At 34.6% G+C, this 26,774-nt stretch overlaps 1 protein-coding gene across 4 annotated transcripts in view; it reads right to left on the bottom strand.

Annotated features, from left to right (window-relative positions):
- Positions 1–4,468: 4,468 nt before the first annotated feature.
- The window catches only part of FSD1L (fibronectin type III and SPRY domain containing 1 like), a 48,810-nt gene continuing 26,504 nt past the window's right edge, over positions 4,469–26,774 (bottom strand). Inside the window, exons 7-14 of one of the 4 annotated variants that reach the window (XM_054584583.1) lie at positions 23,337–23,546; positions 21,544–21,642; positions 16,291–16,420; positions 15,635–15,667; positions 12,554–12,654; positions 11,872–12,099; positions 8,420–8,508; positions 4,469–4,824 (exon numbers count right to left, since the gene is read on the bottom strand). In XM_054584583.1, coding sequence (XP_054440558.1) covers positions 4,702–4,824; positions 8,420–8,508; positions 11,872–12,099; positions 12,554–12,654; positions 15,635–15,667; positions 16,291–16,420; positions 21,544–21,642; positions 23,337–23,546 — 1,013 coding nt within the window. In that variant the 3' untranslated portion in view covers positions 4,469–4,701. Of the gene's footprint in view, positions 4,825–8,419; positions 8,509–11,847; positions 12,100–12,553; positions 12,655–15,634; positions 15,668–16,290; positions 16,421–21,543; positions 21,643–23,336; positions 23,547–26,774 lie in introns of all 4 variants that reach the window. The other 3 variants (XM_054584581.1, XM_054584585.1, XM_054584584.1) reach the window with 3 other exon arrangements.

Raw genomic sequence — 26,774 nt, forward strand, 5'->3', positions numbered from 1 at the left:
ATATCTTATAGTATGAATTAGTTATAAATTTGATTTTAAAGAGTCTCCCCTAAAAAGTAAACTAGACTCGGTGCTTTGGTACCTTAGATACTGGAAATGTTTAAAAAAAAATGCATTTTCATAGCACTTAGGCTCTCCAAAAAGTTCCAATACTAATAGAAATGCCTTTTACCAATCACTTACATTTTGACTTTTTAAAAAATTGGTCCAAACTTCAGAAATTCCAAGCCAAAGCAAACACATTCACCTACCTCCTGGCCTACATACTGTGAAATCTTCTGTATGTCCATTCCAAAGGACCAACTTACATTGAATGGGTACCACTAAGAAAATATATCAGTTAAACTAACAGCTCAAATGGTTATAAATCAAAAGTCATTGCCTTATATTGACCCAGAAATAACAAATACTATTTTTTAATTTAATAATTGGGTAATCTGAGGAGAAAGTACTATGGCAATTTCTGGTATTTATAAGCCAATACTAATCTTTATAATGGCATGTCCAACAGTATCTTTTCAACAAAAACAAAATATATGCAACATAATCCATTTAACTCCAAATTACTCAAAGAGCTTAGAGTATGTGCAGTAACCAAATATTCCAAATAACGAAGCTGTCATAGGTAATATATCAGGATCACAAATATTGGCATAATATGAATACTGTAAGATACAAACGAAATTAAAACTACAGTGAAATGAGGTAAGCTTTCTGTAATGATTAAAGAAACACAATTTCTTACAATGCTCTAGTACTGGCGTTATACAATGTACATTTTGGTTAAAAATAACAAATAACTTTATGGTTACTTGGATGTTGAGTAAATTTATGCTGACCATACACTTCCCTAAAAGAGTATATCCAGTGTAAAAATAAAATCAAGGAAGAAACTTTTCCAGACCCATTTTTTTCTGACCATATAAAAGTGAACCATATTATGTGCAATTTGCTTATCAAAATTTGAATATTTTTTACAAACTATAACAAATTTACTTTTTAAAATTTCTGACTTAGCAAAACATTGTTTTTAAGATGCAAACTTTGTCATACCACTCAAAAGCAGCAAAACCATATGCACAGTAAATCAAACTTCATTAATTTTGGAAATATGAATACAAAGTTTGACTGCCACATCACAAACACTTAAAATATTAGTGGTATATATCAGCCAAAGAATGAAGAGAGAATTATGATGATTTGAAAATACAGTCCTTAGTTTTTTCAGCCTGTAATCACATATTTTATAGCAAAAGCCTACACTTTCCTCTTTTAAAATTAATACTCTCTGAAAGAATCACTTTCCATAATATCCTTTTCCAATTTTTAATGTTTCCAAAAAGTCCAAAAATATAAATAACTGTAACTTTATGGAAAAGTATATAGAAAAAAAACTAATCATTCTAGGTAAGTCATGAAATAAAGTATCTTAGCCTAATTAAAGATTTCATGACAAATTACTTACTTTTATTATTTATACCAGCAAGGACCAAGTCACAAAAATTCAAATTATACATGATACTGTTCATGCTTTAATTTCATAAATGAGTAAATAAAACGAAGCCAATATGTCTCTTTAGATAACAACATGGGAAAAACTGTGTACAACAAAGTAGGCCAGTCTAGCTGTACAACGGCAATTCGTGGTTTGTCAAAATGGTTGGTATACATGCCATCGATTAAACCCATGTACAGACAGGCATGCCTCTAATACTTTCCATTTGTTTACCTTCACTTGGAACAAAGAATCACTGTATATTACATTTCTATGTGCAGTTATTAAATGTTTGGTATATACATATTTACCAAAAATTAAAGACATATGTTACATGGTCAGCTCAAAGAATCAAAAGGAATTGTAAAAAAAATCTTTTTCTAAAGTGCTTAAGGCAATTCCTGTATTTCTTTTATCCAGTTTACTAAAACTGGTTTGGGATTCAACTGCTAAAAGAGAAATGCAATACTGAAAGCATGTTTTTATAAAACATAGTTTTTTTAGACCTGTGATATATCCATTATTGTCAACCTCTCATGCATTTCTTTTACAGAAAGCAATCATGTTTGACCTGTCAAAACAAAGTAAATAAACCAATAAAAAATGCTTGAAAGGGTATACCAACTTTATACAATGTATTAAATTGAGCAAAATAGCTCAATATTTTTTAATTTAAATGTCTGTGACAATGTTATACACATGGTCAAGGTGAAATAGTTACCTTAATTTGAGACTAATTAGGCACTACAGTTGATTATTTTCTAGTTTGAAAATGAAGGTGGCAAACCTGCTCCAGTATAACTTAACAAAAATAAACTTAAAACAACTAAACTAAAACCCCACCCATTTTGCTCTTTACTTTTAAAGAGACCTTTAAGAACCACAGTAACAAGTAAACCTCAGATTCTTATTTTGAAGTAATAATAGTATTACTTCAAATGAATTTTCCAAATGAATATTAGAAAATTTTATATGAAGGGTTTCAAATGATAGCATGAGCACAGAAAAGGATCATATGCACTCCTCCAGCCCCTGATTATATTTCCTTTCCCCATGCCCCTGCAACAGAAGGCCTTCACCAGCACAATACAATGGTCTTTGGCCTATCAGTCGACACTGCACGGGGCACAGAGAGAAAGAGCATGCTTAGAGGAAGAAGGCACTGAATTAAAGAGAAGACACAAATATATAAGATATAATAGTAAAAAATTTTATACAAGAATTTCTGGCTTTTTCTGTGCCATTTTTGCTAAAATATACATGTGTAACAGTTTACATTAAAGGAGCTCCACCACTAAATTACTGCTTTCAGGTTTGACTCTTAGGGAAGAGAGTTGTAACTTCCTGTTTACTTAGGTCCTGGACAACCCTGCAATAGGGAAAAGAACACCCCCGCCCCCCCCCCAAATTTTTTTTTTCTATCAAAATCTCTAGGAACAAAAACCAAAATTAATTTGAGACCCAATAGCTATTAACATATTCACTCTCTGAACTTTCCTATATAGTCTTTGTAACTACAAATACAAAATGTCAGCAGACAACGGTGCAGATATGAATGTCCTCTGAAAAAATAATACCCAGTTCAAATAAAAGTCGTCATTTAGATTTGTTTTAAAATGAACAAAATGTCCTATCAGTAAGCAGCAAACTTGAAGAAAGAGTGAGCTATTCCTGTTCCACAGGCCTTTTTATGGGTAGCAACTCCAATGGAAGAGCATCAGTCACTTCTTGGGAGAAGGTGGTCATAGTATAATATACTTAAAATGAGAATGAAAGTTAAAATGAGAAAGTAGAAGTTTCAAAAATGAAGGAATATACAGGTTCAATCTTTTTGAAACACTCAAGGGAATTCTTAAATACTACTGTAATTGCAACTTTCAGTTTGGCTCAAAGGACTTGTGTTACAAATTTTAATCAACTGAAAATAAAACGGGTATGTTCTCAATAACAATGGGTTTTACTCATTAACACATTTTCCCTAACTTTGGGAAGGATCATTCTATGTTGATTTTTGAAAAAAATTACACCCATTTAGAAAGCAAATGAATGTAGCAAAAGGACTGAGAGAAAATAACCTGTAAGTAGTTGTGACTGAAAAACATATATGCCAAATAAGTCAGAGATATGTAGTTCTTTTTTTAAAACCACTTGTTTAAACCATTCCATATCTTATTAAAAGCATACATAAATGACTTCAATAGACAACAGTTTCAGGCACCTCCCTTTATAGCCTATCTTTCTTAGGTAAAACTTGAGTAGTGTACGTTTTTCTACCTTCTATACAACTTTAATAAACTTTCATTCCTACTAGAAATATTAAAAATCAGTTTAAGTATTATCAGTTATTATCAAATCCAGGCAGGACTTTTCTCAAAGATAACTACTAAGGGTAGTGTTAAACTGGACAACAAAATTAGAAAACATAAAACTTTCAAAAATCTTACCCATCATCCAAAATGATAGAATGAAGTCTAATTAAACAGGGAAACATATAAAGAATATCCTTTTGCCACTGTTAGTGCAGCAAATAAACCAAAATTTGAGTGTTTTTAATTATCTCTAAAAACTCTTCCTATCCACTCTCATTTTGAGCTATAACCACAAGAAAAATACCATCACATCTTGAAAAAAGAAAATGATATATAATCTAGTCAATAAAAAAAAGAGGATAATTTAGCAAAACTCAATGTACTTATAAAAGGGAAAAAACAAACCATTTTAAGAAAATCTACCTAGAACCCCCCAACCAATTATTTCAATTTTTAGAAAACATCAGAGGACTGTATATTTTTTTAAAGTGTCAGTGTAAGAACTAAATAATATGTAGTAATAAGAGAAAAAAGAAAGTAAAGAAGCAAGCAAGATTTAAACACTTTTTTCTTCAGGCCTTAAGGCTACCATATGTAACTAAACATATTAGAAGAGCCAAAGTAATTCAAGAAAAATAAAAGCGAGTTTCTATATAAATACTGCCTTTTTTCCCCATTTGCTCTTCAAAATACCAGTTTCTTGCTCGATCTCTGCTTGCTTCTATGATAGGTGCAGTGAGGTTCCTGTGAATATTTCATACTAGATGCTTAATACTAAGAGATTCCAGGCCTTAAAGCAGAATGTAGCAAATCTCATTTCCCCCACTCTTTGAGTTTCTATGATTCGGCCACCCAATCAAAGGGGAGAGCGGGTGTCAAACATATTCTCGGCAGGCATTACTGAGTCACAATGTTTAGGCTGCTAGCTGAGCCAGTCATTCCATTTTCACTTTTCTGAAGTGTTCTCACAGCACTTGGAACCTGCATCCCAGTACTCAAAGAAAGTCCACCACACCAAACCTAAGAAAAGACAGAAGAAAAGCTTCAGTCAGATTTCAAATTGAGTAAGAATGTAAGTGTGCCTTAAATTTCCACTTGAAAGGCAAAATGCCACATGTGTGAACGTCAACAAGTTCCAAAATGATGACCTTCATATTTGAACTGAGGGAGGTAGGCTAACTCAAGAATCTTTAGAACCACAGAGGCCAGAGGGAGTTTTTGTGGTAGCAGAACCCACTGGGGCTGCACACGAGACAGGGAACTAAGGGCTGCAGAAATTTGGAGACTGAACTAGATTAATCTAGGCAAAAGGTATTGGCTATCCTTAGTGATGCTGACTTGACAACCAAGAGAAGTGCTGGAATAGCCAACTTCCCTATCCCAATTATTGCTTTAGATTTTGACAAGGTGTGGCCTGAGACTACAGGAATCTAACACCCCTTTGATAACAGAGTAAAATCCAGCAGTTTCTTCCCTAACATAAGAACCTAACAAAAGAATTCTTTCATAATTCTGTAAAAAGGACTTCTGAGAAAAATGCACATAGCAATATCCAGGTACACATGCCATATTTTATTAATAACCAGAAATGTGAATGAATTTTTGAAAGATAAAACTGAATTGCTTGTAAACAGAGAGCAGCAAATGTTTACAGTGACTTTATTCAGAACTGCCAAAAACTGCGAGAAACCCAAATGTCCTTTAACTGGTGAAAAGATGAAAAATCAGCGGTACATACATATATGGAGCACTATACTAGCAATAAAAAAAGATAGAGCTACTGACAAACAGAGCATCATGGATGAATTTCAAATGTATTAGGTTAGAGTCAAAAGTCTGCATACCATATATTCCTTTTCTATGATATTTTGGGAAAAAAACCAAAACTATAGGGACTGAAAACTGGTGAGTAATTGCCAGGGCTGGGTGTGATAGATGTCCCCTACAAAGGAGCATGAAGGAATTTTCTAAGGTGATGGAAATGTTCTACATCTTGATTATGGTGGTGGTTATACAACTGTATGCATTTGTCCAATCCCATAGGGCTGTACCTTACTGTAAATTGTACCTCAATAAACCTAACTTTAAAAAAGAAAATTAATCATGTACACAAAAAATAAATTAACAATCATTTTACTTAGTTAAGAAAAGCAAACCTTTAATAAAGGAAAAAGAATTTTAACCATTTTAAAAATATATTTCCTGAAGTTACTTATGACATTTACTAATATAATTATAGTTTATTTACAACGAAAAAGCAATGAATAAACTCACTATGTATCTACCTGACATAAACTCAAATTAAACATGATATCTACCCTTTTGTAAAAGCATACCTAAGACTCATGAAAAAAATAACTTTAAATTCCATATGGTTAAAAAATAAAATAAATATCTTTGAGTTTCACATTGGACAATATAGAAAAAGAGCCAAAAATCCATAAAACAGCAGAGGTTTTTGGCAAAGTACAGTAATAATAATGGTAATCACCCTTCCTTATCCCTAAAAATGTTTCTATGAGCAATAACTTTATTCAACAATCACTTTTATTTTTTAATTGAATTTACTGGGGGTGGCACTAGCTAATAAAACCACGCAGGCTCGAGCCTACAGCTAGAGCGCCTCTTCTGCACACTGCATCATGAGTTCACCGCCCAAGGTGAGTCTCTTTCCACCACCATTCATCCCCCTCCACCTCCCTCCATGCCCCATTCCCTCTGCCTATCACCATACTGCTGTCAATAATCATTTTTACTTTATAATGAAGAAAGTAGAAGTCTTGGTTATTAGCATTGTTTTCAACTTATTTTAAGATTTTAGGGAATCTAGAATTAATAAGCATCAACTGTGAGATTTAAAAGCACTGCATTTTAACCCACATATACCCTGAATAATTTCTCCCCATAATTGAGTGAAAGTTAGGGTGATGATGAAAAAACACACATACAAGACACTGCAAGTTCACAATGGATATATACCATCCTAATTTGTAGAGGTAGCCCCCAAATAAAAGACTGTTCTAGCTAGAATAAAGATGATCTTAACTGGATTGCAGAACTCCTCACAGTAGCCTAACCCTATAGAGAAATGCAAATGATAAAGTAGTTGGGAGAAGCAGTAATATTTGCTTAATTAAAGAAATTAATTAAAAATAAGTTTCACGTTGTATGGAGATCATAGCTTTTTCTTATATAAATCAATCTGAAATTGAGTAGTCTTGAAATGATACCTGTGTGTACAGACACCTATATATTTAGCCTACTACACACGGTTATATAGTAATTTATAAAGATAACATTGCACTGCAATGGAAAAAGGATCTTATTGATGATTCTGGAATAAGTGGATATCCATATGGAATTAAAAGATTGTTATCATTACCCCAACTTCATATCAAATATATCAATTCTACATTGTACCTTCATTGTAAATGCAGTCTATATTTAAATGTATAAGGAAAAGCTTTTGGAAGAGAACACATGAATATTTTAATAATCTTGGGATGTTAAAAATTTCTTAAATAGAAGACAAAAAGTGCTAACCATAAATGAATAAATGGATAAATTGAGCAACACTAAAATTAACAACTTTTGTTCATCGAAAGATACCAGTGAGAGAGGGAAAAGGAAAGCCTGACCGGAGAAGATATTTGTAAAACTTAAATATGGCAAAGCACGCACACTATATAAAGAACTCCAATCAATAAATAAAAACAGAAAGAAAACCCAATGGAAATACAGGCCAAGTCTTGAAAACCATTTTACAAATGAGTATACTCAAATAGACAATAAAACATATAAGAAAGTGTTCAATAGCACTAGTCACCAAGGAAGTGCAAATGAAAACCACAATGTAATACATTTAAGGACTGTATATTCAAACTGCTGGTGGTAAATTAATATAACCGACTTTGGAAAACTCTACTACAGTTGACTGCACATACAACATATGATCTAGCAACCCCAATTTTAGTTTTATACCCAATAAAAAATAATTTGCATTACCAAAATACATGAACTAGAAAATTCATAGCAATACTATTTATAAATGTCCCCAAAGGGAAATAACTTAAGTATCCACCTAAATTACAATGGATAAATTATGACATAGTCATATAATAGAAAAATCTATGAGAATGAGTAAACTACCACCACACAGAATAACCTGGATAAATCTCACAAATGTAATGGTGAGCCAAAAGATATTGAATAATTCCATTTACACAAAATTGAAAAGGAGGCAAAGTGAGTTTATGGTATTAAAATTCAAGGTAGTAACCTCTAAGGAAGAGGGCCAGCAGGGGCTGACAATGGGCACAAGGGGCTTATGACATTCTGGTAACACTCCATTTCTTGAGCCAGATGCTGGTTACAAAAATCAGTGTAATCCTATGAAGATTCATCAAACTGCATGCTTATGATTTGCATATTTTTATTTATTATCATTTACTTCAACAAAATTACCAAAAATATACAATCACAATCACAGATTTAAGAGAGGTAAATTGGTGAATAGGCGAGGAATATAAAGAAAAGGTATGCTGCTTTCCCAAAATACAGCATATGTTGTTCTTAAAGGTGCCAAACCAAATAAAATAAGAAATTAAGTACTAACCATGAAACCCGGTAACACTGGCTGAGCAAATTTTGTCTTAAAGGAATACAACAACTGTTTTGAGTTTGCATCATAGAAAGAAAGTTGACCTAAAAGCAAGGGGGGGAAAAAAACCTGATTTATTATACAAAATATTTTAACATCTAATTAAGGCTAACATATAACCATGCATAAAAGTAATAACCAAATGCATATTTGGACATTCATTTTTTTTGTTACAAACTATAATGACTGGATTTAGTAATTCTTACTTGAAAATCAGTAGGAAAAAACATGCTTAAGAAAAAAACCTAAATCCAGTTTTCCTTCCATGGTTTTCAAGATCTCCAGAGTGCTTCCCTAATCTGGCAGTATTCTACTTATTCAACTATATATACTATTTCTTTAATTTACCATTATTTAACAAATGGTTTCCCAGTAAAACCAACGCAATTTGTTCCTCATTTTACTATAACCTAGTCTCAATTCAAATTCTATCACTATTTAAAGTTTACTCTATTAAACTTGTCTTCTAACTACTTGAAGACATACTTAATTCCGTCTCTGAAACCACAGTATAGTTATCAGCGCTTCATTTTTTTCTGTCCAACTCAATGGCCTCCTTAAAACTGTTACCACTTCTTCAAATTCTTCTCCCATGACTATTCTCTTGATTTGTACCCCAACCCTGAAGACACCTTCTCTTTTACTCTTTATTCCAAATAAAGAGTAAATGCTTGTCCAGGCTCTCTTTCTCTCTACAAATCTCTCTTAATAAATCAGCTACCACCACAGAAGAAATGAAACTAACATTTATCCTACCATGAAAACAGTAGTTGCTTTACTGCAAAATGTTAATAAGCAACCTAATAGGGTCACAGAGTTAGTAAACAGAAAAGCAGTAGTGGTTCATTGCTCTAGGCAGCCTTCAGTAGCCACTCTGTGATGCTGTCTCTAATAGTTAGCCTCAGTTCTACTTCTCTTCTGAGTTCTAGCACCGATTTTCTAAATATTTGCCAGACAGGCCATATGGTTGTCCTGTGGGCATCTTATTTTTCCCCAGGACTCTCTCTGTTTCCTATTCTATTGATGATACTATCACCCTCTTGATCACACTGGCTGGAACCTCAGAGTCATCTTCAACTCTCCTTTGTCTTTCCCTCCAAACCATATTTAGTTATCAAGTCCTGTGAATTCTACTTTTACACCATCAAATCCATTCTTCTTGATTCTCCACTGTTCAGGCCCTTGTTACTATTAATCACTCAACCAACACTTATTAGGGGCTTTTTTTAAATAAAAAGAGTACTTTCTAGGCAATAAAGATATAATACTTAACAAAATAGGCATGGTCCTGCCTATATGGCTTAAAGACTGTCTCCCGAAAAGTTTTACCCAATCTATGCCTGCAATCTCTTCCAGATTTAGCCATTTTCTCTCTAGCATTTCTAAAACTAAGTTATCATCATATGACTACAGTTTTCTAAAATGTGCAGAGGCCCCCTTCCCTCAGTTACTAAAAAAGACTATTCTGGTATTATTTTTCAAGCTCTCAAAATCTGATCCCAGCCTACATTGCAACTCCCTCCTCTATCCTATTCTCTATCAGCAGCGGGATGGCTATGAATGCCACCCAACCCAAAATCGTAAGTTTACTTAAACCATTATGAGACTTTTTTGTGTTTACGTGTTGCTATGTATTTAATGTGTGGTCCTGGAAAACCCTTCTTCCAGTGTGGCCCAGAGATATCAAAAGATTGGACACCCCTGCCTAGGCTGACAAGTATACTTCCCATTACTATCTTTGAAGAAATACCAAGTATGGGAAAGGTAATAAGCAAATGCTATCTTGGTAGTTGAAAAAAAAAGGGATGGGAAATGTATGCCAATAAATTTGCTATTTATCCTGAGAAAAATTATTTATCTGATTCCTAGTCAATAAGTAAAAAGGCAGCAGCAAAACTGACATCATCACTAAAAATAAACCAAGCCAACTGAACTTTTCTTCTTTAAGTAATTAGATTGATAGCTCATGAATGGTAAAATGAGGTTTTAATAGCTTAAAGTGTCAACTTGGAGAGAAGCATCTAGGGAATTACTTTTACTCTTTAGTTTAAGAGTATATCATCTTCATAATCTTTATAAATATTTAAATGATAGTAAAAAAAGATACTTACAACTACCTAATTCAAAAAGTTTCAAGAAATTTTGCAAAAGATAGACATCAAATTAATTTTTAGATGATTTCAACAAGAGGGAAAGCTTGGCCAAATTCATTAAGACGAAGCTTACAGACAAATATAATATTCTTCATTTGAATTATAAACAACGTCAACAGAAAACCCAAACTGCATAATCTAAGAGGAAAAATAATTTGACAGAACTCAGATTAGTGGTTACATAATAGTCATGGAAATGTAAAGCAAAGCATAGGAAATAATAGTCAATAATATTGTAATACTTATGCATGGTGCCAGCTGGGTACTGAAAATATCAGAACACTTTGTATGGTATGGGATTGCGTGGCCACTATGCTGTACACCTGAAACTGATACAGAATAATACTGAATGTAAACTGTAATTGGAAATTTTTTTTTAAGTCATAGTGCTAGAAACTGTTCTGCCAAATCACTGTCCTATTATGGTCAGATGATGCATGTCCTACTTTGAGAGTCAATCTTTAAGAAATATATTGATGTAATACACAACAATAGGCCATTATAAGATTTTGGAAAAATTAAATAAGAGAAATAGCTAATGGTACAGAGAATGTATAGTCTGAGAAAAACAGGGCAAGAGAAGCAGTGTTCATAGTTTTTAAACAAATAAGGATTATCTTGTAAATGTGAATTAGGGGACATAATGCTGTATTTCTTAAGATGACAAAATTTAAGAGCAACAGTCTCAGAGGTTACTGGGACAGAGTGAGTCAATTTAAGTAAAACCTTCAAACCAAGTACTATCTAACAACAAAAGAGCCTCCCTTCTAAGACAGTAAGTCTCACATAAAAAAGTTCATCTAGCACAGGAATGGCCACTACCTGCAGAGATAATATAAAAAGGATTTTATACTCTGTAGTAGATAGATTAGGGAATTTCTAAGGTCTATTCCAACCAGAGAAAGGTGACCTTGCCTCTCTGTACAGGCAATAAAACAAGGTAAGAAGGAATTAAAATCAATAAAAGAAATTTTACCCTTAAGACTAAAATTAGCAAAATCTTTCCAACTCATTTAGTATATTATAGATGAGTGCTTTGGTAGAGCTTCAGACATCAGATACACCTCCTGTCACTTCTGGGGCTGAAATTATGCTTGTGATCAAATCCTGGCAGGTCAAAACACTCTTCCCACAATATTAATGGAAATTTTCTATAGATGCTTACCAGTGAAAGTACTGAAATACAAGCAACAATGATGAAATGAACTATGAGAAAATCAGTAAACTTACCCCCATCAAAATCACAGAACACACCTATTCTCTCAGGAACAGGAACATCCAAGGCTTTGACTTTATTATTATGCTTTGCTACAAACGTGTTTTGCAGCCAGTTGTTGACATGAATACACCAACTAGTGTTTGTCTTTCCTAACTGGTCAAACTTCCCCAAAGTCTTGTATGCTACTCCCACACTGTAGGATTTACAGTCCTTCTGGGCCTTGACCTCCCAATAATGTTGTCCACTTTCAATAGCAGTGTCTCCTGCAAAAGACCAGGAAGGTAAATTTGATTCTTACCTTTTCCTATGAGTCACACAGATCTGTACCTATCCCTTTTCCCATAAAATGGCACAAAAATATCTGATTCAGGATGTTCACACACAGACACTAATTGGAGAGTATCTGATATAACTTTACTTAGATATTACTAATTTTTCTGAACATAAAAAGCCTAAGAACTTTTCCTCCTAAGTATCCCCTCAGGAATTATACATATATCTGGGGTACTATGTAAAAATGAATTAAGTTTTAAACATATCAATAATAAGCCAATTTGAAAACCTGCCAAAGTAATTAGGCTTCAAGAGGGAGAAATTTAGGCAAAGATTCATTTAATATACATGCAGTCACTCCATCTTTAAGTGAGTCGGAAGTCCACCAGTATGACTGTGGTGACTTTAATATGAGATAATGAAGAACTATTATTTTTATCCTACCCAGCACTGTGTATGATTCCCCAGTAAAACGATCTCTGCTGCCTCTTACTGCTGGTGGCCTGGAGCCTACAGATGTCCGTTTGGGGGATGGTGTACCACTTCTATATAAACAGGAACAAAAAGAAAAACAAACGTTCTATGTTGTAAGTTTTTCATAAACTAAAATTACAAATCAGGAAAGAAAGCTTTGAAAAGATTTTTTAATTTTGTTGCACAAATAGCACCATTTAATTTTATCTGAATTATTATACAGAGCTGTCAATGATAAACACTCAAATATCAGAAGTCATCAACACAAAGCAGGCTAAAAACGCTAACATCATGCAGACTGAGCAAGGCTCATACAAAGAACACACAGTTGAAATAAGAAACAATGCCAAAATGAGGTACAAAGGGAAAAAATGAACTCAAGAAAGCTAATGTATTATAGCTTACATTTCTTGCAGTTAAATTTAAACAGAAGGAAAGGCAAAAATAAGCTTATTACAGTCAAAACTAAATGATCTTTTTCGTAAGCAGTATGTATTCTTGTTCTGGATCTTTCTTCTTAAAAAGAGAAATAGCAATTCCCCAGATCTATGCATTGGATAATGTCAAGTATTAAAAAGGCATTTCTCCTACTATAACAGACAAGATCCAACCTGACCTCCCCTCATATCAAATTATATGATATGGTAAATTGGGCAGTATTAGGCCTTTCACTAACTCAAAAACTCAGAATAAATCAAATCCAAAAAAGGTTAAAATTTAATATTTCAATGATACTGAATTACTGCATTTAAAAAACAAAAGATTTACAACTTACCCGTAGTAAAGAAATAAAAGGAAGGCATGAAGAAAAGAAAAACAAACATAACTACTGAGAATGGCAGTTTAAATTTCAGAGAAAAGTTAAATAAGAACTCTGCCACTGCAGCATTCCAGACTTCTGACCCAAAGTACATTTTTGCAAGAAGTACAACAGCTATTGTCTTATGTCAAACATGCTACCCCAATCTCTTTAAGGACGTGTTGGCACTTATCTATTTGCATTAAGACTCTTTGTTACCTCTACTCTGAATTGTTTTACCAACTTCCAAATGATCTCTTTGTTACCCAATTCATTTTGCTCAGTTACCAGATAAACTTAACTCTGATTTTCTTACTTTAAAATCTTCAAGTCCTTCTTTACTACCTACAAACCACTCAGCTTGGCATTTCAGTTCTTCTTGATTTGGTCCCAATCTGCTTTTCCAGCTTTTTCACCCCTAGGGAGCACTACCCAGTTAAATGTAGCAGCTGAAGTGTTCCCTAAACTCAGGCATCTGCTTCCTGCTTTCTGTCTTTCATGTCTTTCCTCTTGTTTCTCCCTAACTGCAAGTCCAATGCCACACATTCTTTTCCTTTCTTGAAAATGAACCTAAATACCTTTGCTTTCATGAAGAGCTCCCAGATCCTATAAAGCTAAAGATAACTCTTTGATGAGTCTAGCTCCAGACCAAAATCCTATGTGTATTCTTTCAGGCCCAACCATAGTTCAACTGTAAAGGCTTTTAATTTGCAGGCCTGGTGGCAGGGGGCTGCCTCTCCGACACCAGACTTGGTGCTCAGCCAGTTCATTACAGTTTCTGGAGGCAGTTGCAATCCCCTGTCCCTACCCCATATGCATATCTGCACTCCTAGCTTAGGCACCTCTATTCAGAGATCCCCTCATAGGTAGGGGCCCTCAAATGAGACCCTTTCCATTGCCTCCAGGAACCTCCATGAAGGGGGCCGGGATCAGGGGTGATATATGAAGACACTTCTCTCCCCTCTGTCTCAATAATTTTCTATTTCTAACCTTTCCTGTTCTTTCTTCTTGGCCTCAGGTCCATAAACAACAGGATGAGCCTTTTGTTTGGGGCTTTCTCAGCAGTGAGATGATATCCACCATCTGTAATCTGCTCTGATTTACCGGACGCTTACCTCATTCTGTTGGGAAAATGGAACACTGGGAGAGCTAGCACCCTTTCCTTTGTGGCCTCTTACTTATACTATCAGTCAGTGAATAAAAGGCTTGATTGTTACTTTCCGTTTGGCTCACTGAAATGTCCTAAATGACCACTTCAACACTTGGCAACTTCGTACTTCTTCCTCTAATTCCTTCATTCACACTTTCCACTACACATACTCTCTACCTGCATTATTGTTATTTGTATATAGATATGTCTCATCTACATAAGCCAGGGAAAATTTATTGAAGGCAGGGTCAGTATTTATCTCTATAAACCCCACAATATCCAGCTGGCATTCTACAGGGAACAAATATTTATGGAAAGAATAAATGTATATGATATTCCAGAAGGAGCCTACATATAAAATATCTTTAAAAGGAGAGAAGGGAGAGAGAGAAATGATATGATATGAAATGCTAAATATAAGCAGTCTAAAACTCTCCAGGTGACCAAATGAAACTTTATAGACTATTAAATCCAGCAGCATTTTATAATTTATATACTACCTATGAAATCACTTTTGCCACTGAGCAAATAAACTAGAAAAAAGAAAGGCAATTTTGAAAAGAGAACACATTCTGGTTTCTGATAAAGATATGTGGATCAGCACATTATTAACTATGCAATTTGAATTGATTCATCTTTCTGTCACTGTACTAATAATTTCACTAATAACTTTTACTTTTTATCCTGATGCTTTCGAAACTGCAAGACTGTTGTGAAACACAGACCACCTCAAACCTGCCTCATGTCAAATACAAAAAAAAAGCAAAGCTATAAAGTTAGATATACCAAATGCAGCACAAAAAGATAGATGCCAGGGATAAGTAAATGCAGGAAAAAAGTCAGATGAGAGAAAATAATTCAAGGAAGACTTTAAGCAGAGCTTATTGTTTTGTTATCATATACAATATAATCCAAATATGCAGCACACTTTAATGCTATAAATTCAAAACATAAGCTACCAATACAGACAGTCCACACAGAGCATATTTTAGTTTTTGAAGGCTGCTGCAATGGCTTCTGCTTATTGGTTAAAGAAAAAAAAAAATTATTCAGCCAAGCTAGGTACGCTAAGTCCTAGAACTAGACAGACATAGATCATCACCTTGTATGTTTCTTCAGTGAAGTAACATGGGCACTGTCAGATAAAAACAGGTAACTGTTAAGAGTGCTTCACAACTTAAATTTAATAGCCTATAATCAAATTAGATCAAAAGCCTGATGAGGAATTTCTTTTTTTGATTCACTGTTAACTCACAGTGATACTCTCTTTTCATTTTGAGAAAAATTTTCCTCTGTTAAAAAAGAAAGAGGCTCCATACTTTGAGACTATTTAAATAAGTCTAACAACAACTAAAAGTTCCCAAGCTTTTGGTTCATAAGATTGCTGATGGAGGCAAGGCTAAAGTCTGCCATTCAAGGCAGATGATCAGCTAAGACTGGTGATCTAAGATTCAGGAACTCTTCTAGGAACTCCCCTCTAAGCCCTTCAAGTTGCTGTACATATAACTTTAAAGAAATGGAATACTGAAATAAAAATGTGTGAGGAGAGAATTAGAAAAGAAACTAAGAAAAAGTAACAAAAATGTTAGTGACAAATTCAAGAGTTGACCAGAAATATTATATGCTTCTCTTTTGTGTTACCAACATATCCTAAACCATACTGATACACAGAATAAGAATTTCATCATAAGTTATTGTCAAATAAGAATCAATGTACAAAGCATTTGTCCAGATAACAGATTTAAGGAACTATCTTACCTGCCCTTGTTCTCTTTTCCTTTAATTTTAGTTTCTTGACCTTTTCCTCCAGTAGGATCCCACTCTACACAGGTATCCTCAACTTTCAGGTTTAAATGGGATGATGAGTTATCCAAACTGAAGTTAAGTGCTATAAAAAACAATATTTCAATTTTGTTAAAATGTAGCACATCTCCAATTTATGAAGCACAACTACCATCATATCATTTTCCTACTGAATTGGTTAAAGCATCATCCAGTACGCCAAGGTTGCAGGTTATATTCCTGGTCAGGCCACATATGAGAAACCACCAATGAATGGATAAATAAGGGAACAACAAAGTGACGTTCCTTTTTCTTTCTCTCTCTCCCTTCTTCTCCCTCTTTCTCTAAAATACAGAAACAAGTTAGGATTAAGAAAACTTGGAACTTTCGGTCAAAATGGCATAGGCAGATATGGCTGACCTCTTTACACAATCACATCAAAATTACAACTAAATTATGGGACAACCATCACTCAGAACCATCAGAAATAGAGTCGAATGGAAGTCTGACAACTAGAGAATTAAAGAAACCACATCTGTCCAACTGGTAGGAGAGGCACAGATGTGGATCAGGTTGTTCCCTCACCAACGTGTGGTGGATACAAATTTGGGAGGGGTATCTCGGGAGCAGGGAGTCCCAGCCCCACACTAGGCTCCTCAGCTCAAGATTCCAGTGCCAAGAAGATAAACCCCCATAACTTCTGGCTGCAAAAACCAGTGGGGATAAAGTCAGTGGAAAAAACTGTTACAGCCCCAAGCAGTTCCTCTTAAAGAACCCACACACAGACTCACCTACTCAGACTCACTCTCTCCGAGCTCCAGTACTGGGATAGCAGCCTGAAAGGCCCCAGAGGCATACAGGGAGGAACTGAAGTATCTGGCATCAAGGTGACCGACCTCTGTCACTTTTCTAAACCCTCCCTCTACAGAGCCAGTAATATGATCATGTGGTTTTTATCCTTCATTTTGTTTATGTGGCGAATCACATTTATCCATTAAGGAATGTTGTACCAACCTTGCATTCCTAGAATAAATCCCACCTGACCATGGTGTATGGTCTTTTTGATGCATTGCTGTGTTCAGTTTGCTAATATTTTGTTGAGCTTTTTAGCGTCTATGTTCATCAGGGATATCGGCCTATACTTTTCAAACTAAAAAGTTTTTGCACAGCAAAGGAAAACATTAACAAAATGAAAAGACAACCACCAAAATGGGAGAACATATTTACTGATACATCTGATAAAGGGTTAATATCCAAAATTTATAAAGACCTTAAAAAACACAACATCAAAAAAACTAACAACCCAATTAAAAAATGGGCAAAGGACCTGAACAGACACTTCTCCAAACAAGACATACAGATGGCCAACAGACATATGAAAAGATGCTCAATATCACTAATCATCAGAGAAATGCAAATTAAAATCACAATGAGATACCACCTCACATCTGTCAGTATGGCTGTCATTAATAAACCAACAAACAACAAGTGCTGGCAAGGATGTGAAGAAAGAGGAACCCTTTTGCACTGTTGGTGGGAATGCAGATCGGTGCACCCACTGTGGAAAGCAGTGTGGTGATATCCCCCAAAATTAAAAGTGGATCTGCCTTTTGACTCAGCAATCCAATTTCTGCAAATATATCTTAAGGAATACAAAATGCTAATTCAAAAGAACTTAAGCTTCCCTATGTTCTTGGCAGTGTTATTTACAATCACAGGATATGGAAGCAGCCCAAGTGTCCATCAGTAGATGAGTGGATAAAACAACTATGGGACATTTACACAACGGAATACTAGTTAGCCGTAAAAAAGAAGTTTTACCCTTTAGAAAGTATGGGTGGACCTGGAGAACACTATGCTAAGTGAAATAAGTCAGTCAGAGAAAGACATACCATATGATTTTATTCCTATGTGGAATCTAATGAAAAAACTGAACTAAAGGGAAAACAGAGACAGACTTATAGATAGAAAGCAGGATGACAGCCAAGGTCGGGGGGAAGGGTGATAACAGTTAAGGGATGGAGAGACTGAGCAAAAAGGAAAAAGGATTCATGGACCGTGGACAACAGTGTGGTGTGATTGCGGTGGGTAGGGCATAAAGGGATTAAACAGTAATGGAAAAAATACAATAAAAAATTAAAAAAATAAAAAGAGAATGAAAAAAAAAGAAAAATGTGGTGATAACAGGAAAAAAAAAAACAGGATGAAAGAAAAGGTATCACTCCCAAGCCACCTGAGACCAGACTCATCAAACACCACAGCACCCAACCGAAAAGGCATGGGTTTCAATCCCAGGAGCATAAAATCTTTCCCTCTTTCCCTCCCTCCCTCTCTTTCTCTTTTTCTCTCTCCCCTTCTCTCTCTCTCAAAGCTATCCCTTAATGGAAGCTCAACAAGTTATTAAGGGATACTACTGCATAGGTTTTTAAAAAATAAGACATCTCAAAAGCAAGGTCTCAAATGTTAGTCATGTCTCTTATATAAGCCCTGTAATATAGCTTGATATTAGCGTCCATATCTTTAGGAGTCTGTGAAAACAAAGTACCAAAAATCTCAGAGTACAGAAACATTTCAAAGTTTAATGTGTATCAGTGGCTGCTTTCCTGGTTTTGTAAAACATTACAGCCGTTACCATTTGAGGCCAGAGTAAATTGTGATTAATATTGTATCATTTACCTTTACAAGGAAGTAAGGGATAATATACTTTTAAAATTCTTGTCATAAGAACTTATATTATGCATCAGTTTTGACAATTCCAATGACAGAAGAAATAGTGCTACGTACACTGGGGAGACAGAAATTAAAAATGTTCATTATTTTCCACATCAAGCTCCATAAGTAGCAGGATATGAATTTAGGTAGATAAGCCTCAAGTATTTAATCTCCATCTTTCTCCCGTTCCCTCCAGTTCTTTTTTCATACACTTAATTCTATTGTTTGGTCAACAACAATTACAGCAAGCCAAGAGAATTAGTTCAACATGTCATTTTTTTAAAATCTGGACTTTTCCTCTGAATCTCTCGTTCTTATTAATAACCACTCTAGTGCTATAGGGTAACTTTAGAAAAATCTGTGACCCACAGCTATTTAAGAAACAGTTTTTTAAAAAGACTTATTTATTTATTTTTAGAGAGAGGAGAAATTTATTTATTTTTAGGTGGGAGAAAGAGAGGGAGAGAAAAATCAATGTGTGGTTGCCTCTCGCATGCCCCTACTGGGCACCTGGCCTGCAACCCAGGCATGTGCCCTGACTGGGAATGGAACCGGCAACCCTTTGGTTTGCAGGCTGGCACTCAATCCACTGAGCCATGCCAGCCAGGGCTAAGAGACAGCTTTTATTCTGGATCTCCCTGAAGTTCAAAGTCACTGTTCAGTGGGCCTCAGGGTTGAGTTCCAGACTATCCACACCCCAGGGGTCCATCACATGGTGAGAAATGTTCGAAAAAACAAGGATTAACTAGTCTTTCCTTACAAATCCTAAAATCAAGAATTTGATTCTTACTAGTCAACTAGTAAGATCCAGATACAGCAAATAAGAGCAGCCAGCCCAGCTCCAAGGAGACTATAAGCCAGCTATTCATTTTCCTGATTCTACTGAGTTTGCATTGAAGTTTACAATTCGCCACATTTAGGACCAAGTTTGGCCACTAAATGTAAAGGGTAAATATGAAGGAATAAAAGAAATAAAAAGATACAATATGCCTGAGGGAGGAGAATGCAATTTCACCTGACATAGTTCCAATTATGTAGAAAAGGCTATCTGCCTATAAATATGACTACTTTGAAATGGTAAAAAAATCAAGAAACTACAGTAATGACTCAGTTTGATAACAATGAATTCAAAGTAACTACCTTTCTTGGCTGAGTTATCTATAGTTCTCAAATAAAAAACATGTACTAATCCAAACAAAATATTTCAACTTAGGTTTTTTATTTACCTTTGTGATACAAACATATTCTTCTGAGTTCATCTTGTCAAAAGTTAGGAGAGCCTATTTTGTTTTATTCTATGATATTTTTATGCCCTCCTCCAAACCATATCAAACTTCTGGCATGCACACCTATTCAATCTCTAAAACTAGAGATCAGCGGAACACTGGAAGGCCCAAGTATCTACAATAATCTGATTCTGATCTGATTGTGCGGAATCGGATTCTGGAAGTAAATCAAGTCCGTTACCATCTCACCACTGTGACCTCCAAATAGATAAATACCTGAAAAATCTTCTGTGTTAAAATATGGAATGTAAAACTCTCTAGGGAGTTTTAACTAAATCCAAAATGCTCACATAGACTTTAAACACCTAGGTTCACGCCTTCAATAGGGGCTGGCGCAGAATCTGGAAACAGATTTTTTTCTTTTTTTTTAAATGCTCAACCGAGGACATACTTATTAATTTTAGAGAAAGCAAAAGGGAGGGACAGAAAGAGAGACATCAACGCAAGAGAGAAACACTGATGCGAGAGAGAAACATCGACGTGAGAGAGAAACATCAACTGGTTGCCTCTTGTACAACCCCAACCCAGACTGAACCCACAATCTAGGCATGTGCCTTGACCTGGAATCAACCCATGACCTTTCAGTTTACGGGACCATGCTTCAACCAACTGGGTTACTACACCAGCCAGGGCTGGAAACGGATTCTTATTCACATCTTTCCAAGCTAGTTCCAGGGATCCATAGGCAAGTCTTTGAACATAGTTGAACTTCACCTTTCTTCTGCAAAATGGCTACCAACAATATCTATTCATACTGATCTTCCAGACTGGTTTTAATGATCAAATGAAGAACTCTGAGAGTGCTTTGTCAACATTAATTAACTATATAAATGTTAACGTCTACAAGATTTAAGAAAACAGGGAAGACCTGAACTAAACAAAAGGTACTTCCCCATTACTGAGCCATAATCAATTCCTTGGGAAAACTTTGGACACATCTCAGTGATGTTTATATATTTATACTAAACTGAAATTTGTAAACTAAGCACCCACATAAGAATATAACACTGTCATCTCAGTCTATTTTACCTATATGAATACCATGATAAAGGGAAAAACTAAAGAAAAGTACTACTGGAGTCCTAATTTATCCATCTTAAAATTCCTATTGGGAATTCCGGGTGGGTGGAGAAGGGAATGCAACCATACATAAGATGCTTCCGGTCACGAAGCCTCAGACACCTTCAGAATTTGTTTTGTTTTACACTGCATGAACAGCTATCAATCTTACCTTTGGTCTCTAGAGTCACTGGGTCAGAATACTCTCCAGCCACAGCTTTGTTACAAGCTCGCACTCTGAAATTCATATACTTTGAATCAAACCTTAAGCCTGAAAAAATGAAAATGGTTTTCAGACATGAAAAGTAAAGGATCTACCCCAAAAATATGAATATGAAGCTTGAAACAGACATTTTTCCCTCTTTGGAACTTTCTCTTTACTCACTCAGAAAAAATATAAATTTATGTTGCATGTATGAATGACGCAGGTACATAAACAACAGTTTGGGACTGTGGGAGTGGGGAGTGGGCTGGGCAGAGGAGGGTGAGGGGAGAAAAACGGGACAACGGTAATAGAATAACAATAGAAAATGTTAAAAACATGTTGAAATAATAATAATGCCTAAATTTAGAGGATTCGTGACTAATATATTATTTTCTTCAAAAGAAATAAATTATACAGTTCATCAATGAGGTTTTTCTAAAACTTAGTGACAAGAAAGTACTGTCAAGCCTCATTAAAAGTGATGTTTCATTCAAAATAGATGCTGCAATTTAAAACAACATTCAATTTATGGGAAGTAGACACCCTAAGGAATTTTTATATTTATGAAACATTGTCTTTTTAAGTGAAAAATAAACTTAAAGCATAAGTGAAGTACAGGATTAGTGCCAAAACTCTTAAATTAATCATATCTAGATTAAAATAGTCCAAAATTTGTTAGCTATGGGAGTTTCAACATGACAGAGCCGTATTTTTGTATCTGTAAAACAGAAATAATAAAACCAACTTCATACCTGTAAATATTAAATGAGATGTATTGTGTAATACATTTCAGCCCAGCTCCTGACAAAGGATGACTGTTCAATAATGGTAAAGCTAATATTATTGCTGATCATGTGTAAGAGTTTAACTACTTGGGGAACATTCAACCATTTTAAATACCCAAAGTCCCTCCTTATTTATGGAGATGTCTTTTTAAAGACTTTCAAGAGGCCAACAAACAAATTTCTAATTCCAAGTCACAGTTCTACTTTTTTAGGTATTACAGTGAAGGTAATCATAAAAGGGTAAAGGCAACAACATCTGTGGAAAAGTTGTCTACATCCAGGAAATTGACAGCTTTTCTGTTGTTAGGTGTGGGGGGATAAATGGTGATGGAAGGAGACTTGACTTGGGGTGGTAAACACATAATACAGTATACAGATGATGTGTTGTGGAACTGCTTACTTGAAACCTGTTTAATTTTGTTAATCAGTGTCACCCTAATAAATTCAATAAAAAGGAAAATTAAAAAGAAAATCACAGTAAAAATTAAACATTATTCTAAAACATTATTTCCAGAATATCCCTTCATGTCTGTTGTACATACATTGTTTTACCAGGTTGCAAAAATCCAGAAGTAATTTAAATGAAGGTTTTCTTGATATTTTAAGAGGAATTCACTTGTATAATGAATAAATAAAAAGTCACTTAGCACCCTGGCCAGGTGGCTCAGTTGGATGGAGCGTCATCCCACAGACAGAAAAGGCTGTGGGTTTGATTCCTGGTCAGGGCACATACTTAGGTTGGAGGTTCGATCCCCAGTCAGGAAACACACAGGAAGCAACCAATTAATGTTTCTCTTTTACTGATGTTTCACCCACCCCCTTCCTTTTGCTCTCTAAAAATCAAACATATCTTCAGGTGAGGATTAAAAAAAGTCACTTGACTAAAAAAACTTAATATTATTCTTTTAAAGTAATTCAAAATATTTCTCAAAATTTTATTATCTGAGAAAGATTCATAAAATGCAGTCATTTTACCTGATAGTGTATATTCAGTACCCTTAATATTATCAATTATTTCCCAGCATCGCTCATCCTTTACACGTGGAAGTCCATCAAAATTGGTTTTCCTATATTCCAATATGAAATGGTCAATCTTGTTATCTTCTTCTGGCATTCTCCAAGCTACTGTTACAGAGTTGTCAGCCACCAAACAGTCTACTGGATCTATCTCTGGAGCTTTGGGGACTGAAGGGAAAAAAAAGGTTCATTTCTCATTTATTATAGTACTAACTCAATTGTTATGTCTGTCATTCAAACTATGGTTTTTCATGTTGCTTTTGAATTATTCAACTGAATCAGGCTAAGAGTTAGTTTGCCTATAAATGCAAAATAACTATTTTTCAAAACTCTGTTTAAAAATTCATGTTTCAAAGTTTTTTAATAGACTTACTCAAAGTTTATTAAAACCTAGTTAGCAAAAAGTAATTCAAAGATGCTAAGAATCAAGAATCAAGAATTTGTTGTTTCTCAACACGTACTTTTAATCTATTTCAAAAACAGAGTACCTTGCTTTGACTCCAATAATTATAATAATTCAAGTTATTTTCAATGTCTTTTTAAAATCTTGTTTATAAAATAATTGTAACTTCTCAGCACTAAACAGAAATGAACTCCCCAAGTCTCGAAAATACTTAGGAATTTTTAAATGTTTCTTCAAAGAGTTCTATGAATCATTAGAATAAATTGGGATAAAGGAGCCACAATTAACATGTGAATATTAATCTATTTCTTTTCCATAAAAGAGATTTTTCTATAACTCCTCAACATTAACAGATGTTTTACATAACAGGCTAATTGAAGAACGTGGTCCTCCAGTGATACAGATGTGTCTGAAATGTGTAAAACTGTGTAGGTATTGTATTTAAACATTTTGTCACTTAAAAGAAAAAAGTTTTAAAAGATTTACTACAAGTATGCAAGCATGGTTTAACATTTTAAATCAATTAATGTAATCTATCATATCAGAAGAAAAACCATATGATCTTATTAACGAACAGAAAAAACACTTAACAAATCCAAACATTCATGACAAAAATTCTCAGAAAACTAGGAAGCGGGGGGGAAGCTTTACTTTTTAAAGAACATATTAAAAAAAACAGCCCTATAGTTAACATCACACTTAATGTTGAGAAATTAGAAATTTCTCCCCTAGGGCAAGGGATGTCCCTCTCACCACTGCCATTCAACACTGTTCTGGAAGCTCTAGCTAAACTCAGTTAAGACAAAAAAGGAAGTAAAAGGTATACAAATCAGTAAGGAAGAAATGAAACTGTCTTTATTCGCTGATGACATGATTATCTATGGAGAAAATTCGAAAGAATAAATGAAAAAAATTCCTGAAACTAGTAAGAGATTATAGCAAGGTTGCAGGATATAAAGGATGAACTGGCAGAGTAGAGGGAAGTTTTAGGGTAGTGAACCTATTCTATATGATAATATTATGGTGCACACATGACATTATACATTTGTCGAAACCCATAGAACTGTATAACACAAAGAGTGAAGTCTAATGTAAACTATGGGCTTTAGTTAATAATAATGTATCAATTATAACAAAGGTACCATACTAATGCAAGATGTTACTAAAAGGGGACATTACATGTGGAGAGGAGGAAAGTATAGGTAACTCTCTGTATTATCTGCTCTATTTTCCATAAGCCTAAACCTGCTTTAAAACAAAGCATTAATTTAAAAAACTACAGTAACGACAAAGAAATTATATACAACAGTTAAAATAGAAAGCAAAGTAAGAACTAACAAAGTAAATGTTTTGGATAAAAAATGTCTTGGATGGAGATGAAAGGAATCTGATATAAATTTTAAATCTTCAAGCCTACTAGTAAGAAAGAGCAGGAGGAAGAGAGGCAGAACTGATCTCCATTAATTATAGTCTCCAAAGTTCAACTCTTATGCATGTGTAACTGTACAATAAATATTTGGAATCTGATATACCTTATTAGTAAGACAACAGACAACCAAAGAAATATTTGTCACTTGTCATTATAATTAATTTCCTTCACCTGTCTCGTGGGGTTTTTGTCCCTATAATACACAACAGATGTTAATCTCTATTCTGAAATATAAGCAATTCACTGCCAAGACAATGGAACACAGGCATTCATGAATTTAATATGCTCTGTGTTGCCTACATGTGACGAAATGTAAACACCTATTTGGCATGTAGTAACTTTATAATTTTGCCAAGTCAAAAACCTATACCAAAAGTACCAAGAAGCTGGTAAAGACAGAGTCACTTAATTTGTAAGTGGGTCTGGCTAACTCCCAACTATATACACCTCAATTCAGCTACCATATCATTAGGAATCTACAAGGAAGTATATTCTTCTTTCTTGTAAATAGTGGCCCTCAAAAGAAAGCAAACTGCTAAATAAAAGTGGTAACAAGGTAAAAATGAAAAAAATCCAAGAAAATGGTGATTCTTTGGAAGAAAAAGGAAAATTTAGATAATTTAAGAGTGTATGTCAAATTAAGGTTGACTTAAATCTAATATATGTTGGAAGAGCACCCAAGATTCTATACAGAAGAAAAAACTCATTGAATGAAAGATAAAAACTTCATGGGAAGATGAAAGGTGGTAAAATTTCGTATAAAAATATAACATTATTTAGAAAATGAAGAACTCTCTTCTCTTGCCCTGGCTGAGTGGCTCAGTTGCTCCTGCGCAAGTCTGATTCCTGGTCAGGGCGCACACCTGGCTTTTGAGTTTGAGCCCCGTGGGATGCAAAGGTGAGGCAACTCAGCAGTGTTCCTCTCCAACCTGCCCCCGTCCCGCCCTCCTCCCCTCCTCCCCTTCTCCCCTCCTTTCACTCTCCTTTCCTCTCTAAGCGTATCCTCTGTGAGGATTTAAAAAAAAAAGAAAAAGAAAGAAAATGCAGAGCTCTCTTTGAAAATGAGAATGAAAAGCAATTCATGGCAAGTCCCATAAAACAACAGTTAACTACTGATAGTGTGGAAACTGGTTCAAGAATTTTGCTAAGGTTTTCTCTGAGTGTGAATGTAAAAGTACAAGTGGCATCGATATTGCCACAAACATGTTTCTCTTTCTAGCTGTAGAAACTCAGAAAGGAAAATATAAACACTAAGTTTTAAAGTATTTTTTAAAATGCCTTAAAGTGGAAGAAAATGACTTTGCAATTATCCATCATCATCGCTTCCACTTTTCAGACTCAGATAAGTCCACAACTCATGTACTACATATAATGCAGGGTAGTTGATTTTTGTAGTATCTATGGAATGAATTATAAGGGATAAAGGTATTCATTTTTTATTTAACCTGATTGCATCTTATAGCAAGTTTTTATGCTAAAACAGAATATTAAAAATTGGTAATATAAATTCATCTTTCATAAACTTAAACAACCTATTCTGCTTTTCCTTAGGGATGAAACTCCT

The sequence above is a fragment of the Pteronotus mesoamericanus genome, unplaced genomic scaffold (genome assembly GCF_021234165.1).
Source record: "Pteronotus mesoamericanus isolate MK-2021 breed Mesoamerican mustached bat unplaced genomic scaffold, CSHL_Meso_final contig_78, whole genome shotgun sequence".
NCBI lineage: Eukaryota > Metazoa > Chordata > Mammalia > Chiroptera > Mormoopidae > Pteronotus > Pteronotus mesoamericanus.